Source organism: Onychomys torridus, chromosome 12 (assembly GCF_903995425.1).
Source record: "Onychomys torridus chromosome 12, mOncTor1.1, whole genome shotgun sequence".
Classification (NCBI taxonomy): Eukaryota; Metazoa; Chordata; class Mammalia; order Rodentia; family Cricetidae; genus Onychomys; species Onychomys torridus.
The window spans coordinates 73,644,485-73,662,144 of NC_050454.1; the positions used below are offsets into that span (position 1 = coordinate 73,644,485).

Consider the following 17,660-nt stretch of genomic DNA (forward strand, 5'->3'; position numbering starts at 1 on the left):
GTGTAGCTTTGCACCTTTCCTGGTTCTCACTCTGTAGACCAGGCTGGCCTCAAACTCACAAATATCCGACTGCCTTTGCCTCCCGAGTGCTGGGATTAAAGGCGTGCACCACCACGACCTGGCCAGTTGGGAATTCTTGACATAGTGTTCACAGAATTGGTGGAAAAGTTCTGATGTTTGAGGTTTTCTCCTTCTCCTAGGTGCCTGGCTATCCCACATCAGCCCTGTAAGAAGGTTGGTTGGTGGGTGTTGTTCCGTAAACAGGCTGGGTAGTTTCTTTCCTCTTCCTTTATTTTCTTTCTTCAATTTTCTTTTCTATAAATGTCACCCTATGTATTAGTTATGAAAATTAAAAATGCATATTGAGAGTCCCAAGCTAGGTGCAGTGGCTCATGTCTAATTTTAGTGCTCAGGAAGCTGAGGCTGGAGGATTGTCACAGTTTTGAGGTGAGCCTGGCCTACACAGTGAATTACAGGCCAATGTGGCTGCATAGTAAGACCCTGCTTTAAAAAGTATTTCTGTGACACGTCTTAGACTTGCCTTGTATGTAATTTTGATATGAAGAGCCCGTGCCAGTGTGAGTTCTTTCTCTCCCTCTCCTGCTGTAACAAGTCTAGGTTTGTGAACGGAGACCTGCCACACCCACTCACAGTGTTTGCCCTCTGCCACCAAGTCAGATGTGGCTGCAGTGAAATTGCAATCCATAGTAGCATAAATGTGAAAATCTGACCTTCTGAGTTTTCCCACTACGATAATTTCAATCCATAGAATATATTAAACATTTTCCCGCAAGAGTGTTTTCTGGTGCTTCGCTGGCTCCCCAGGGAATTCTCCATGTGCTTTTGGTTAATTGAGAACTGACTGAGGATGGCTGAGGGTCCTGCTTATCCTTCTCAGAGGCCTTGGAATGTCAGTGTGGAGAGAATGATCCAAAATCCTGCGCCCATCCCCAGCTGAGTGGGAACATGTGGCTTGTCCCGCCATTGGAGGGTATTGATGGGGGAGACTGGAGTTCCTTACAATGCAGATAAAGGAGTTTCTAAGTTTAGTTTGAGACCCGAATCAGATGATGTGATTAGAATTTAAAATAGGTGATACTATTACCTAAGTTATAATAAGGGAAATAGATATTTTCTAGACCTCAGCAGAGCTTGGCATATGGAAGGCCTGGGTAGGAGAGTGAGGTGGTGAGGAACGTGGACCTGCACACAGACTGGGGGACATGGTGTGTGGCTTAGAGTTTGGATTCTGAATTCTCTTTCATCCAAGAGTCCACTGATTGGTACCATTGGCTAGGGAAGGAACAACAGCTTTGGTGTGTGTGTGTGTGTGTGTGTGTGTGTGTGTGTGTGTGTGTGTTGACAATGATAGGAATTGACACTGTTGGTACATATGAAATTGATTGAAAATGGATCTTAGCATTAAGGAACTAAGAGGTAGCAACATCATGGTGTCTTCTTTGTTAGAATACAGCAATACTAGTGTTTACATCCTGGACTGTTGCAATAGTCAAATGAAGATATGCTTTGCACACAGTAAGCAACCAAGGACTAGTGTGGATGGCTTGGTTGCTTGGAGCCCTTCTTGGTGATGGAGCCTGCGCCACACTGGGTATCATATTCAATCAGCATTCACTGGGTACACACGGGGCATCTACTATCTTTCAGCTACCTACAAAGTATTTATTTTTCTGATACTGAACCTGTTTTCCTTGGGCTTAGTCATTTACTAATTCAGTGCAGAGTTACTTTGAATGCTGACTGGGTCAAAGTGAGGTTTATCAAGTCAGAGAGTCAATACAAATTAGTGAGGTTGTTTTTAGAACCACTATCCTCATTTTGCTAATGGGATTTTTCTCCCCCATCCTCTTTTATTTTTCAGAATCTAGTTATCAAAATGAAATAAGGTAAGTTGGAAACCTCTTCAGCTTTTTGCCAAAACAAAACCAAGTAACCATGGCAACACTCAAGCATGGGATTATAGGGTTTTGGGGTTTATGTTGCTTAATAAGTACGGAAATCAGACACTCTGGAAAACATATGCCAGTCACAAACTCATAAAGCAACCTTGGGCAAACTGTCTACAGAGGACTTGCTTAGGCTCTCTAAGGCGATGGAGGTTTGCTGAGCACCTGCCATTTGCAACTCTCTCCACAAGAGGACACTGTGCACTGTGACTGTTGGTGGCTTTTGTCCAGCCTGCTTTGAGCCAATGCACCTACAGAGATTGAACTGGGACTTGAGGCATGTTGCAGGACAGCAAGCCATGCCAGACAGATGCCTATAAGGCATGCAGCATTGCTCTGGTAGACAAATTAGGCACTGTCTGCAGCTCATCCCAGTACTGAGAAGCCAGGAGTGAAAAATTTCTCATTCTCACACCATCCAGAGTGTCTGCGAACACTTTTGAGGGAACTAAGTCCAGATTCATAGGACCACATGCTAGCTGGTATGTTCACAGAAATACACAGTAGCCAGTGTGTTCCAGGAATACATGGTAGCTGATGTGTTCACAGTAGGCAGTGTGTTCAAAGGACTACATGATAGCTGATGTATTCACAGGAATACATGGTAGCCAGTGTATTCACATGAGTATATGGTAGCTGGTATGTTCACAGGAATACCCAATATTCTGTACAGGTATACATGATAGCCACTGTGAATGTGTGTGATACTTCCAGAGTCACAGAGTCACCCAGAGTGTTTCAGATGCAGCTGTTTAGCTGAAGGTATCTACAACCACATCCAGCAGTCAGTGTTTATTAGATAACATAAAGTTTCTAGACCCTGAAATTGAAAACCTTTGGGCTATGTACAGTCCCATGAATGGATGTGTAATGGTTGCCAAGCGACAGGTTCTTTCCATTCACCCTCTGGCTCAGGTTAAAAAAAAAGGTTCTGAGAGAGGCAGCTACATTCTGAGGCGTTATGCAGAATCTGGAAACTGCCTTTGGGGCCTGATGTGAGGTGAGGGAGAGCAAGGAAAGAGATCCTGGTACGTATTCTAGCCTTTCTCTTGGCCGTGGTTGCCAGGGGTCACAGCCTGGATTCCTCCTTGGCTGAGCAGAGTGATTGTTGCCACAGCCTTGGGTTCTGTTCTCAGAATCTTAGAGGATTTCAAGGCACAGTAAAGCAACCCAGAGTTATTTAGCAAAATGGTATAGAATAAGAGTAGGCACATACAACCACATGGGGTAGCCATGACAGCACTAAGACTCCCCTTCTCTCCCCCCAACTCTGTTACACTTGTATCCACCCCTTAACGGTTGGATGTTGCTCTGAGCTCTGCACAGGTTTCAATCTCATTGGTTTCCCGTCATGGTTGTATAGGCCTTTTCCATTTTGTGGCTGAGGGTACTGAGGCAGAGAAGTGATATTTCTTTTTCTTTCTTTCTTTCTTTCTTTCTTTCTTTCTTTCTTTCTTTCTTTCTTTCTTTCTTTCTTTCTTTCTTTCTTCCTTCCTTCCTTCCTTCCTTCCTTCCTTCCTTCCTTCCTTCCTTCCTTCTTTCTTTCTTTCTTTCTTTCTTTCTTTCTTTCTTTCATGTAGAGCTGAGGATCGAACCCAGGGCCTTGCACTTGCTAGGCAAGCGCTCTACTACTGAGCTAAATCCCCAAACCTGAGGTGATATTTCTAACATTCTGTTTGTGGAAGAACCAGGGATGTAGACAGGGCAGCTGTTGCCTCATCTATGTGCAGCTCCTGGTTTAGAATGGATTGCCTTGTCCTGGGAACACGATGGTAGCTCACTGCCTGTCCACATTGCCTGGTCCTTTCTTTCCCATTGGTCCATATTGCTGTCTCTAGCCACTTAAAATTTTTGCACTAAAATAACCATACATATTTTTCTTGAAGATTCAGTACATATTTAGTGTAGAAAAAAAAAAGAAACAACAATAGATCTAAGAAAATGGCACCTATAGATCCATTATCTAGAAGTAATTAGTTACCCATGTTTGTGCATGCATGTGTGTGTGTTCACGTATCGAAGCCAAGGTGTACATGCAGGCACTTTGTACAATCTGGACCCTAACAACTGTTATCTAATAGTGTGATCTTTTTATCTGACACTTTTCTGAAGGCGTTTTCTGCTGACAAATAGCTCTTTGGTTCGGTAGTTTCTCTTTTTTTTTTCCAGGTGGTTTTAATTTTTATTTTAATTTTCATATTTTATGAAAGGCGTATATGTAGTTTTATAATCTGCCGTTTCTGCTTGAAACATGTAAGCAACTATCTACATCAGCAAACAGTATAGAAGTTAAAACAATTTTATTATAGGGGCTGGAGGGATGGCTCAGAGGTTAAGAGCACTGGCTGCTCTTGTACAGGATCTGAATTTAGCACCCACACCAGGCAGCTCATGACCACCTCTAACTCCAGCTGCAGGGTATTGGACACCCCCTTTGGGCATCAGCAGTCACATGTTCATACCCCCCCCCCCCACATACATATATACTTAATTTAAAACATCTTTAAACATTTTTCTTAGTATAGATTTGTTTTAAAAAGAGATGGGTTTCACAACATTTTCATTCATAATTGGAAGTGGAGGAAAGTGTACACAGCATTACTGGTGTTCTCAGGTACCTGTGCTATGGCGTCTGCCAAAATTCAGAACTAGTGAGTCGGTAGCCCCAAAAGCTCACCTCAGACTTCCCTTAGATCCTTGTCTCCTTGCTCCTAAGATAACATCCTTCTGACATCTTTTCTCACATCTTAAGATTAGATCCACGTAAATGAATCATCACACATACTCATTCAAACATGCCTGCTTTCCAGAGCTTTCTACAGCGAGGCCCATCCACACTGTGTCATGTGGATGGAGATATTTTCTGATGACATAATGCCGTGTTCGAGCTCTGTGTGGGACTTCTCCTCAGCTTTGTGTGGGGCTTTGGCAGTTTTCAGGTTGTTCCAATGTGAAGGGAATACCGTTCTCTGAGTGTCCTCATGGATCCCTGTGGAGAACCTGAGTGCCCATTCTGTTCAGAGTTCTGGTGTCATCCCCATAGCAGCAAGGGCCTGGACACATGTGTGTGTCCAGATCTGTTTGCCACTGTTGTCTCTGAGCAGCTCGATGTCCACTATCCCCTTCAGTATGTGGGAGCCCTTGTCGATCACATTTTTATGGACAACATGGAAGTCCATCACTCACATATGTTGGCCCCTTGGGTGGTCTGTGGCTCACGTGTGAGCCATCTTTCAGGCAGACCTTTGCATGTATCAGGATTGTTTCCTTAGCAGATGCTCTTGGGAGTTGAAGATGAACATTTTTCATTCTCTTGCTACCCAACATCCAACTTTGTTTCCCTAGGGAGCCGCACCGATCTCTGATTTATTTTGGGGATCAACCCACTTTTTTTGCACAAAGGGGTACATAGTAAATACATTGGGTTTTGCCAGTCATGGAGTCTTTGGCACAACCACTGAGTTCTGTGATTGTGACATGTAGGCGGCACCAGAAGCTGTGATGGCAAGCAGGTGCCCCTGGATTTCAGATGATGGAATAGCCGGCTCAGGGGTCATAGGTCACTGACCCTTGATCTACCTAGGGGCTTTTGGGAGTTGAGTCCACACACCTGCCATGATGGGCCCCATCCCTCCCTCTCACTGGCATGCACCAGTGCACAGGCTCTCTATCTCTGCTGAGCAGAAGCTGTAACTGAAATGGTCTAATTTCAGGAAAACTGCAAACGTGAAAACAAACCAAGCAGATCTTGAGACGAGGTTAAGAAGTGGAAAGGAAAATTATGGGTACAGGTCGGATGAAGCAAGGGCTGCACGTGAGTACCAGGCAGGGCACAGGAAGGCCTTCGGGGGAAGATGTGGGTTGCCTGGACACCAGCTTCTCAATCAGAAAAATCTAGGCACTGGGAGCAATCAGTGTTTGAATAATTTTTTTAGGAGAATTTTTAGAGTCAGGAGTAGATTTAGCAGTAAAGCTCTTTCTCTCTGCTTAAAGCTTAAATAGAATGAGCATTAAACAAATAACATTCAAAGCTTTTACTTCCTTTTAAAATTATGGGGTAGTCCCTTAACTTACTGCATGAAGTTTCTTCCAAACTTAACCCAATTCAGGTACAACTGACACACAGAACTCTGCTCGTGAGCAGTCGTACAGGATGGTTGTTGGAAGGCTAAACTACTTGGAGGAGTCTTTTTGCAGTCTCATGTCTGTAATCATGATGGGATAGGGACTCTCTGTAGGCAATGTCACAGCAGTAGGATTTGAAAGGATGAGGCGAGAGGGCAGGTGGCACACACCATTCCTTAGCACTAGATGGGCGTCTCAGCCATGTGGGTTGGCAAAACAAACTCCAGGGAAAGACCCTCAGCAGGCTGGCCATGGCTAAGATTGGGGTTCTAGTTTTCAGTGTACTCCCACTCTCTTCCTTGACCCAGGCCGCCTCCCTTGTACACCCTAAATTCTATGTGTCACATTAAAGAGTTCCACAAAGCACGAGCTGCTGTGTTTGAGAAGCCACCAACTTCTTCCAGGATTTCTTGCTATTGTGTGTTCATTGAGTATTCTGAGCATCTTGGAAGTAGCTTGATTGAAATCATGGCTTAAACCCAACCTCTCTGCCCCATCCTCAACATGCCCTGTGTTTATTTTCCTTGGTCAGTTAATGAAACCATGGGTCATCTTATGTGTAGATAAGATGTGTGAAGAAAGGAATTGATCTTTATGTCAGTTTTCCTTATTTTTAGCTTCACACATAAAGCATGAAGTTCTAAGCTTATGTTATAGAAAGTGATAAATACCTGTGTACTCACAGCACCTTTGGGGTACTGAGTTAAACAGCCAAGACAGGCAGGAAAGGTTCATTTTGTCTCATGGTTTCAAAGGCTTGGGTCTGTGGTGAACAGAGCATCATGGAGAATTTATTCATGGTGTTAGGAAGCAAAGAGAGAGACAGGAAGAGACCAGGGGCCCAACATTTTCTTTAAGGACATCTTTTTTTTTTTGACCCAACTTCTTCCCACTAGACTCCACCCCTTAAAGGACCCATTTATTCCCAACAGGCCCAAGTCTTAGTATATGGGGCCTTGAGGGACATTACTGATCTAAACTGTAGAGATTATGTTATGCCAGAACTACATAGGAGCAAATATGCTTACATGGCAATCTTAGTTAATTATTAGAATATGCAACATGGTTTCTTAAAAAAAAACAGTCATGTATTACACTGAAAAAATTCTTCTATTGCAGAGATTGCTTCTCTCCATCCTAAACCTGGTGAAGTCAGCCTTCCAGAACCACATAGCTATAGCTCTGCTTATCAGGTGATGTAGAACATTTTGAACTATATATATATATATATATAGCCATTTAAAAATGCATATCTTGTGATAGGTACATGTTGACTATTCATGATGGAAGAAGGGGTCTCTTCATCACCTCTGTTTCAAGCAGACATCCTGTCAGGAATAGGGCAGAGTGAGGAAGTATCACTTGCTTTCTTATAACAGTGGCTGTTAAAAGTCTGTTGATGATTTGGAAGGATGTACTCTGACTGGGGAAAGAGTCATCTGAACCAACCAAGTCATGAGCAATGTGCAACTTGTTTGTTCTCTTTGACAAAGGTCTCTAGGATCTGAGTCAGCTTTGCAGTCCCAGCTACCTGGAATCTGCATAATCCTCATCTACACTGGGACCTTGTGCCCTTTGTCTTATGGAAGAATGCTGGGTGATGGGTTTGAAAAGCAGAAGAATAAATGTGGTTTGCTGTGCATGTGAGGTCTGTGGCCCACATGTACATATGTGCTCATGTGTATGCAGTACCATGAGAGACCAGAAGAGGGCGTCAGTGAAACTATGGATAATTATGAGCCACCAACTGGTTACTAGGAATGGGACTGCCATGAGAGCAGCACATGCTCTTAACCACCGTGCCATCTCTTCAGCCCCAGGGGGATTTTCACTTATGAATGTATATCCTGATTCATGCCATACCCTGATAGAAACTTGGGGTATGTTTCCAAATGCTGGATGCTTGGATTCCTAAAGAATACTTGCTGAATATGAGGTACGTGCAGGACCTATAGAAACCTGTCTGGTACCCTGATATCTCAGTGCAGCACACCCCAGAAGCACTCAGGTACTTGTGCAAACTCTTGGGCTCTTCCAGACTGTCTAGACATGATCAGGCCTAAGAACTGGTGTTTTCAAATGTTCCCTGGATGACCTGCTTGAGAACAATGTTTTTGTAGACGTAGGCCTGTTTCTAAGGCAGTGTCTTCTCTGAATTCCAAGAGGCTGCCTAAACTGTGCCTTGTGTGCCCACTGTGGTGAGCTTTTTACATCACAGAAGAGCTTGAGATGTTTCTGGGGGTGCTGTGATCAACACAGTGCAATGCTGTTAGGCTCAAACACCTCATCATCTACAGCATTATTTTTTCTTCTTCCCTTCCCTTCCCTTCCCTTCCCTTCCCTTCCCTTCCCTTCCCTTCCCTTCCCTTCCCTTCCCTTCCCTTCCCTTCCCTTCCTCTTTCTTTCTTTCTTTCTTTCTTTCTTTCTTTCTTTCTTTCTTTCTTTCTTTCTTTCTTTCTTTCTTTCTTTCTTTGTTTCTAGTGTTTTAGATGCATCCTGAGACACACCACATTCAATCAACACAGGTGGAAGAATAAGATTTTAGGCTGCAGAGCCCAGTTCAGGCAGTAAATGTCTAGGAAAGTTAGAAGGAAGAAAAGGATCCAAATGGACGTGTACCAGTGTGACCACTCTTCACTGCCAGCTCTGTCACGATGGGGTGTGTGATTAGGGTATGGAATAGGTCATTGGTCACTGGATGAGAGCTTGCTGGGTGGTAGAGGAGCTCAGGTGTAACATGGTCAGTGTATATTAGGGCAGAACTCACAAGGACTGAATTTTTTTGCTATGAATCAACCAGCTCATGGGACAAGTGAACTCTTTCTATTTTGGTCTAAAATCATAGGCTTTATGGATGTTTTGTACCTAGATGAATATTTAACACAAATGGCCATCCTTCCTTCTTCTCTCCAGGGACCTTCACTTGCTGTCAGTCAGTTTTTCTGGTTGTTTTTAGCAATTCCATCTCTTTACCATTCAGTTTTCGAGGGCATATGAATGTTTCATAACCCGGCTTGTGCCTTGCCCACTAATCCATTCCTCCTGTTGAGATAAACAGAAATAAACCCATGATAAATTTAGAAAGCGGCAGTGCATTTGTGCAACCCAGCAGTGCAAACAGAAGCAAACAACTGCAAAACCGTCCAGCACTCCCAGCAGAAGGCACCCTCCAGAGGGACCCTGGCATAGACAGCTCCATCCGCCAAGCAGGCTTCCTTTCCTTATTGGGAGCCTGTAAGTGGAAGCCACACAGCAACGTGAGACTATTCCCACTCAAGATCCACAGCGTTCCACTGCAGCTGAATAATTCATCCTGCCCTGCTGCATTATTTAAGATGTTTGATACGCTCACTGTGCCCCACAGTTTGAACTGCTACCTTCAGGGCTGGCAAGGGAAGATGGGTTGCACATAACTTCTTTGCTTTTGATACAGGGTCTCCCTGTGTGGCTCAGGCTAATTTGAACTCATGATTCTCCTACCTCTCAATCTCCTAGGTGCTAGGCTTACAGGCACATGTTAGGGTGGAGCTCACATCTTCCTAGGGTGAAGTCACTGGCCTTGTAGTGGAGTCCAGATTAGTTTGGGAGGTTTCTGAACAAGAAACCAGCACCATACAATGCTGCGGGAGACACGGGGGATGCGAATTTCCAGTCAGCTCTTCTGTTTGGCTTTTGCCTTTTTTAGAAGGAATGTGTGTTATTTGAAGACAGCCACAAATATCTTATGTTTAAAAAGAAACAAACAAACAAACAAACAAAACCATACACCCTACCAGGTAAAGCAAGAACTTTAGGGAATTAGAAAGAAAAACAAAACAGGGAACCTTTGCATCTGTAATCTGGTTTGGTAAAAAGTGGGCCTTGGATTCTTGGAATGAGCATGCTCTTTGGGCTTGGAAAGCATCCAGAGCACGTGCTGCTGAAGAAAAAGGAGGAGAGGGTTTGTCTCTATACAGTTGTTCATCTCTGCTCTCTGGTGCTTCTCAGGTGAGCACACTGACCCTTCTGACTCTGTTACCAGGAACACAGAACGTGTCAGCCCAGCCCAGCGAGTCATCCACAGGTTTCCTTTGACACCGCCAGCCCTCAGAAGGTCAGAAACGTAACTTTGGTGTAGTAAAGACTCCTCATGGCACATGCAGCCACCAAGTTGATGCCATCTTCCTCTCCATCCTGGGACTGGGCCTCAGCTTTGCCGAAGCCGTGGACTCACCAGAGCTGATGCTTTATAGTGACATGAGGAATCAGTTTTTCTCTAAACTGAAAAGAATATGATTTTGAAATGTCTCATGGTTTGGGTGAATTCCTTAAAGTGACTGAGCAAAATGCGAGGGTCTATCTTGGAGATATTCCTCATGGACCAACACTCCAGCTTGCCACACCAGCAGAAGGCAGATAGGACTGGATCTGCCATGACCTTCAGAGTGTTTTTGTTGTCCTAGGTCATGGTGATATGCTATTTATATTCGTTTTATAGCTAGGGGCATTACTGCATAGTATCACCAAACCAAGAGCATAACAATTAGAATCAACTGGACCTCCTTAAGTGGACTGGTCATTCAGAGCTTGGTGGGTTAAATAAAAGGAAATGCAATGCCAAGGTGCGTGTCCAGAAGACAGGCACTCCTGGTTGCTCCCTTATCCTTGTCCCCATGTTTTGGGGTGACTTAGGTGTGGGTTCTGCCCGATAGGGGACCAAGCTCGAATTCAGCCAGCATCATGAAAGAACTGGAAAGAAATGCATATTCTTTCATAAACAAAGAGAAAACAAAACATTTGTTGTGTTTTTAATTTATTCTTTGAGGATTTCATAGATGCATACAATGTATTTTGATCCATTCTGTGATCTCAACACCTCCTCCAACTTCTCCCAGACCTCCAATACCTGCCCCCCAACTTCATGTCCTCTTTTTTTTCCGATCAGTGCTACTGAATGTGGATGTCCACTGGAGCATGGACAACCTACCAGGGGCCACACTGCGTAAGAAAAAAAAAAGATTTTCCTCATGTTTCCGGGTGGCTCGGGAGGCTGGAGGTTGGAATGCTGGCCCTGCTGCCGCTGACATGGAGATGCTGTACTGAGTCCCATTCTTAGTGCTCGAATGCCCCAATCTGAAGCTGAAGAAGCCGCCCTGGGTGCACATGCCGTAGGCCATGACGGTGTATGCCCTGGTGGTGGTGTCTTACTTCCTCATTACTGGAGGAATAATCTATGATGTTATTGTTGAACCTCCAAGTGTTGGCTCAATGACTGATGAACATGGACATCAAAGGCCAGTAGCTTTCTTGGCTTACAGAGTAAATGGACAGTATATTATTGAAGGACTTGCAACTAGCTTCCTGTTTACAATGGGAGGTTTAGGTTTCATAATCCTGGACTGATCCAATGCACCAAACAGTCCCGAACTCAGTAGGTTTCTTCTTCTCTTCATTGGCTTTGTCTGTGTCCTACTGAATTTCTTCATGGCTAGAGTATTCATGAGAATGAAATTGCTGGGCTACCTGATGGGCTAGCACCTTTTGAGAAGTCAGTGAGTCCTGGATTGGTTCCTGTTGATGCAGCCTTAAAGGCTGAGCCACTCCCTTGTGCAGTGTGGAAAAGAGTGAAGAGCAGAGGAAGAGCAGCGTTGAGTGACACCCTAGCAAGCACATGAAAGCTAGGCCTGGAAGTCATGGCATCAGAGACAGATTCATTCCAGTATTTTGTCTCATGACCTATTCTGATGTACCAACTGTGTCTAGTGGCATTTTCTTAGTTTTTTTTTTATTTGCTAAAGGAAATATACTCCATTTCTAAAACTTTGGTATTAAATAAAGTGATTATTTTTTATAGCCCCCTTATCATTTTTGGACATGATATTTCTGATTTTCAGAAATTAATCAAATCGAGAACTGTATTGTGAGATCCGAGATACTTGGACAACTGGTCAGTTCCTTCAGTGGTGCTTTGCCTTTAAACTGTGTGTGTGGTACTCTGCCATTTCAGACACATATGGGAGACTGTTTCCTGGACAATATGATGTGTGAAAGGAGCAGAAATAAATGATTTTTCTAATTAAAAAAATGATTTTCCTATCCCCTAGCAGCTATCCACTGTTTATAGCTCCTCAGTTTATGGGTAGGGGCTTACAAGCCCCTCCCCCTCTGTACTAGTTACTATTGCTGTGATGAAATGCTATGACCAGAGGAACTTGGGGAGGAAAGGGTATATTAGACTTACATTTCCACATCACATTTCATCATCAAAGGAAGTCAAGATAGGAAGGAACTCAAACAGGGCAGGAACCTATAAGGCAGGAGCTGATGCAGAAGCCATGGAGGGGTGCTGCTTACTGGCTTGCTCCTCATGGCTTGCTCAGCCTGTTTTCTTATGGAACCCAGGACCACCAGCCCAGGGATGGCACCACTCACAATGGGCTGGGTCCCCTCCTATCACTTACTAATTAAGAAAATGCCCTACAGGCTTGTCTACAGCCTGATCTCATGGAGGCAGTTTCTTAATCGAGATTTCCTTCTTGTGGATGACTATAGCTTGTGTTGACATGAAACTATCCAGCACACCCTCCATGCTGGGATGTTGACTGGCTTGGTCTTGTGCAGGTAGCCATGACTGTGAGTCCTTGAATGCAGTGACCATGTTGTGCCCAGAAGACATTGATTTTTACTAGTCTTCCCTGACCCTGGCTCTTACCGTCTCTCTGCTCTCTCTTCTGTGATGGTTCCTGAGCCTTGGTTGGGGAGGCGATGATACAGATGTCCATTTAGGGCTGTGCACCACACAGTCACTTATTGTTTGCATTTTGACCCATTGTGAGTCTCTGTATTAACTGCTATCTGCATGTCTTTGGTGGGCTGAGAGGTGGTGTTGCATTATTGTTATTATTAATTATTTTATGTGTACATGTTTTTTGCCTGCATTAATATATGTACACCAGTGTGCACAGTGCCCATATATATCAGAAGAGGGCATTGGATCCCCTAGAACTGGAGTTAAAGATGGTTGTTAGCTGCCATGTGGATGCTGGAAACTGAACCTGGGTCCTCTGGAAGAACAATCAGTGCTCTTAACCACTGAGCCATCACTCTAGCTAAGATTTGGGTGGTAATCCAAAGAATCAGAGTATTTAGAAATGAAGTCATTTCCAAGAAGGAGGTCAGGAGACCTCAGTGTACCAGTAGATCCAACATGCATGTTAGGATCCAAGATGGAAATTTCTGCCCTTTCCCAATCCCTTTTATACCTAGGTTTGCTCTGTGAGTGAATTTCACTTCCTGCACCTGGCGCACTCACATTTGACCTAGAGGCATGACCATTGTTATCTTAAGTTCCAAACTGGTTGGTACAGATTTCTCTGTGGTTAGCAATTAATCCTATATTTAACTATGCTACTTCTAAATTAGAGTTTGACTTTTTAGATATGTCAAAACTAATTCCTGTGAAGATTGAACAAATATCTGTTCACCCCAGACAGCGAGCCTATGACAGACCAAAGAATGGATACCGCCAAAGTCCAATTTGGTGAACCAATGAGTTTTATTGGGGTTACTTACTTACAGGAATATGGGTGAGGGGATCACTTACAGGAGCAGACATCATTCAAAGACAGCTGCATCACCGAAGACCACCTCAGCATGGTGACAGTTCACAAATCTGGAAACCTGGGGCATGCTGCACAGACTGCAGACACAGCTCAACAGGTTGCAAAGTGTCCTTTCCAGGTCCTTCTGTTGATCTTGTCTGAGAGGGACTCTTGGCAGTCTTTACTGCTTATATACTCGTGGGAAGGAGGGACCTAGTCAATCTGGTTGTTAAACAAAAGATCAAGATGTCATTCCTTGTCACTCAACACCCCTGCTTGCTACAGAGCCACACAGCACTACTTAAACTTATGCTATTTAAACTAAATAGGATCCAAGATCTTTTCCCTCAATTATAGTAGCCCATCTCAGTAGCCAGTGACTGTATAGACAGTTGACAGGTTTTCATTGTTGAAGAAAACTCTGTTGGACTATACTAATCTATAGAGAACTGCTTGGGAATGACCTTGGTGTGTCATGGGCTCTTTCACACAAACACAATCTGTGTTTTCTTCAGTGTGAAAGCCTGCAGTCAACTGGTTTCTATTTAGGGATTCTGAAAACCCCAAGGCAGCTCTCAGCTCAACATGGTGTTTTGCTGATGTGGTAAAAGTGTCTTTCACTCTGCAATGGGGACAGCTGAGGAAATCTCAGGAGGCTGGGGTGTGAGGAGGCAATCAGCCAATGACAAGGACAAGGTTGTTTCTCCAGAACAGAGACGAGGGTCTTTGTTGATGAATACCTGATGAGGTTGCAGATAGAGTTGAACAAGCATCCCTCAAAGCCTCGTGCCATCAAATCCTGGCTAGAGAAATGCCTGTTTGACTTCCTGATTGGTTTTGAACTTGACTGATCTTACCTGATCTTTCTGGGGCCTTCTCTAGTTGACTTAGAGGAGGACTAAAGTGGTGAGGACAATATTCTGAGGAGAACCAGAAGCATTCCCTCTGCTCTGTGTGGCTCTGACCTCAGAAAATCACCATGGAGGTGAAAGTTGCATTGCATGTTCCTAGCAATCAGATGGCATCAAAAGTGAGTGGGGGCCATGGCGGACAAGAGTCACATTGTCAATATCTTGCCCCTGACACTGAAGTGTTTAGGACACCTTGGAAATGTACAGTCCATTCTGTCTAGAGATGGAAAATCCCTGCTTCTGTGAAACAGAGAGGGGGGAAGGCAAGGGAAGATGGTAAGGAAGGCTCGGGGCCTTTCTTGGAAGGGGCTCTGGTGGCCTTGGAGAAGGCAACCTGAGAAGGCCTGAGAGGACTGACAGGTTAGTAGAGGTGGCTGGACCTGCACAGAGCAGGTCCCATAGTTGTGGCCTTAAGTGGGGAGACACAGCTAAACTATGGGAACCTGTCCTGGACTAGCCCTGGCCGGAGCCAGATGCCCTGTGAGCGTGTTGGTGAGGTGTGTAAGGGAGTCTCTGGGGAGGACTGAGCTGGGTGAGGTAGTGTGAAAAGGGTGTGGATAGGCAGGGTGGTGTTCAGGAAGCAGAAATCAAGGAATGGAGAGTGCATTTGTGAAGTCAGAAGGAAATGCAGTCTGCCCAGCAGCTCCATGACTCCTCCCACACCCACCAAGGCTAGGCCACTTACCTGAAGAGTACATGACCAGGATGCCCTAGGCACACGCCTTCCTTGATTGAGTAGTTCAGGCCCTTTGGTACCCATGTCCACACCCACAGAACAAGGAGATACAATGATGAGCCCCAGAGGTCCCTACTCACTGTCAGAATGATCTTCACACACACAGGCAAGCCATTCTATCCTTGCCCAGCGTGGCCCAGTGGTCGGGACAGAAGCTGTCTTTTTCAATGTCCTTAGCGTCCCTCATCCAGGCAGCACTCGGGGGCTGTGCTTTCTGTAGGTGGCAAATGTTTGATTTCTCCCAGCACAGCCTGGCATCCTCGGACAGTGAGGCCTTGACCAAAGTGTCTGTGGTGTCTGGTGGACTGAGTCCTAAGCATCTCTCATTGTCTTTCTCATGTTGTTGGGAGCATGTGCCACTTCTAAAAATGCGACGGGATGGTGAACACTAGGGCCTAGACAGACATGTGAGAATTATCACCCAACCAGTGACTTCAGGCTAAGAGATTAGAGGTTGATGTCCCACCTCCTAATACTGGTCTGACAGCAAAAAAATCCATTAAGGTGCCATCCGGTTAAGTCGGAGAGGGAATGTAGCCCCAAACACGTTGATTTTATTTCTCTCTAGGAACCTGAAGAGTGCATGTATTTTACAGGATAACTTCATCGTCAGTTGGGTAGTGCTTTTCAGTTTCATGGATAATAAAGTCTGAGGTCGTTCAACCAATAGAAAAAAATCTAAACAAAAAAACCCTAATTTTAAAAACTTCAGGTGATAGAGGTTTTCTTCCCCCTAACATTTAAAAAAATTGATGCCTTGGGAATTTTATATCATGCACTCCAATACCATTCATCTTTCCGTTCTTCCATATCTACCCCCATATCCTTCTCTCCAAAAGATAATAAAAATAAAGATTAAAATGCAAAAATAACTCCACAAAAAACCCAAATAAGAACAAACAAACAAAACCATCTTGCTGACTCCTCTGGGTAATGGCCTGCTCCTCCGTCAGTTTCAGCCTTCTCTCATACTAATCACAGCTGTCCTGCCACACTTGTACCATTCTGACCCTCCTCTGCTCCTCTCTCCCACCTCTCCATCACACCTTCAGTCACAGTGGCGTTGGAAGCTGCGGTGCGTCACGCAGTGCACTCTTGGGTCCAAGCAGCTTTATTTGCAAATGTTCATTGCAGCGAGTCCTCGGTCCGGTTCAAGGCCTCTGGCTTTTGTTACACACAATACTGGACCCTCTCTGAGACTTCTCTTGGATATCCTGCTGTGTTCTGAGTCATGGAGATTGGGCAGCTATGGTTCATTTAGTTTGTAGGTAGGGTAGTTATTGGGGTGGGATAATTTAAGGTCCTGGACCTGGGTGGTAGCTCAGATGATCAGCCTGGAGCGGGGCCTACTCAGCATGGCCCTCAGACTTCAACATGGCTTCAGGTAACCACTCAGTCTGTGGACATCCACATGGCCTTTGGTGGTAGCACTAGCCATGAACATCAACACAGATCATGACTGCCATAAGACCCAGCCATGGCCCTCAGCAGCAGCCATGGACTAGACAGGTGATGGAGATTTTTCACTCCCTTCCGTTAGGAGCAGTGTTGCTGACGGAGGCTCCTGCCGTGGGAGTTGCAAGGATGGAAAATTTTGCTTCCTTCCTGCCTCTTCACAGCTTCATGGCATGTTTGTGTGCATGCAGTTCTGGGTGCTGTATGCATGTGTATATGTGTATGTCTGTACATGAGTACATATTTGGTAGGTGTATGAATTGCACGCATATGTTTTGTATGTGTTTGTGTCTATATACACGGTATATGTATGTATACTTGTGTGAACATGAGATTGTATGTACATACGACGTGTGAATTTTTGTGTGTTAGCCTACGTGTTATGTATTCTTGTGTACATGTGGGCTTCAGTTCACCACCCTGGCTTCAAGTTCAAATTGTCTTTCTGGCCACCAGTGATAATAGGCCCCTCTCTACATACAGGGATGGCAGCTGGCCAGGGACTTCTCTTTGCTTCCATTGTAGGACTTTGTCAGTGACATTTTTCTGTCCGTCTGACATACTTCTTCCACCGATAGTCCAAAGCACACTCTCCATCCGGTGGTCTTTTATTCCTCTGATAGATTAAAAAAAACCTTCACTTTGTGTGTGTGAGTGTTTTGCCCGAATGTATGTTATGTGCACCACATGCAAACCCCTGGTGCCCTTGGAAGCCTGAGGAGGTGTTGGATTCCCTGCAACTGAGTTATAGAAGGTTATAAGCCACCATGTGGCTGCAGGAAACAGCCTGGATTCTCTGCAAGAGCAGCAAGTTCTCTCAATGCTGAGCCATCTCTCCAGTCCTCCCATAGACTTTACTTATCACTTAAGCCATTCTGCCTGCCGG

The 17,660-nt window shown here is 44.7% G+C and overlaps 1 protein-coding gene and 1 pseudogene across 1 annotated transcript in view; both read left to right on the top strand.

Annotated features, from left to right (window-relative positions):
• The window catches only part of Igsf5 (immunoglobulin superfamily member 5), a 33,122-nt gene extending 22,295 nt beyond the window's left edge, over positions 1–10,827 (top strand). Inside the window, exons 6-9 of the mRNA XM_036203886.1 lie at positions 1,883–1,907; positions 5,681–5,781; positions 7,212–7,285; positions 10,114–10,827. Of these exons, the coding sequence (XP_036059779.1) occupies positions 1,883–1,907; positions 5,681–5,781; positions 7,212–7,285; positions 10,114–10,209 (296 nt within the window). The 3' untranslated portion in view covers positions 10,210–10,827. The remainder of the gene's footprint in view (positions 1–1,882; positions 1,908–5,680; positions 5,782–7,211; positions 7,286–10,113) is intronic.
• Positions 10,828–10,926: 99 nt separating this feature from the next.
• LOC118594175 lies at positions 10,927–11,828 on the top strand (annotated as a pseudogene).
• Positions 11,829–17,660: the final 5,832 nt, after the last annotated feature.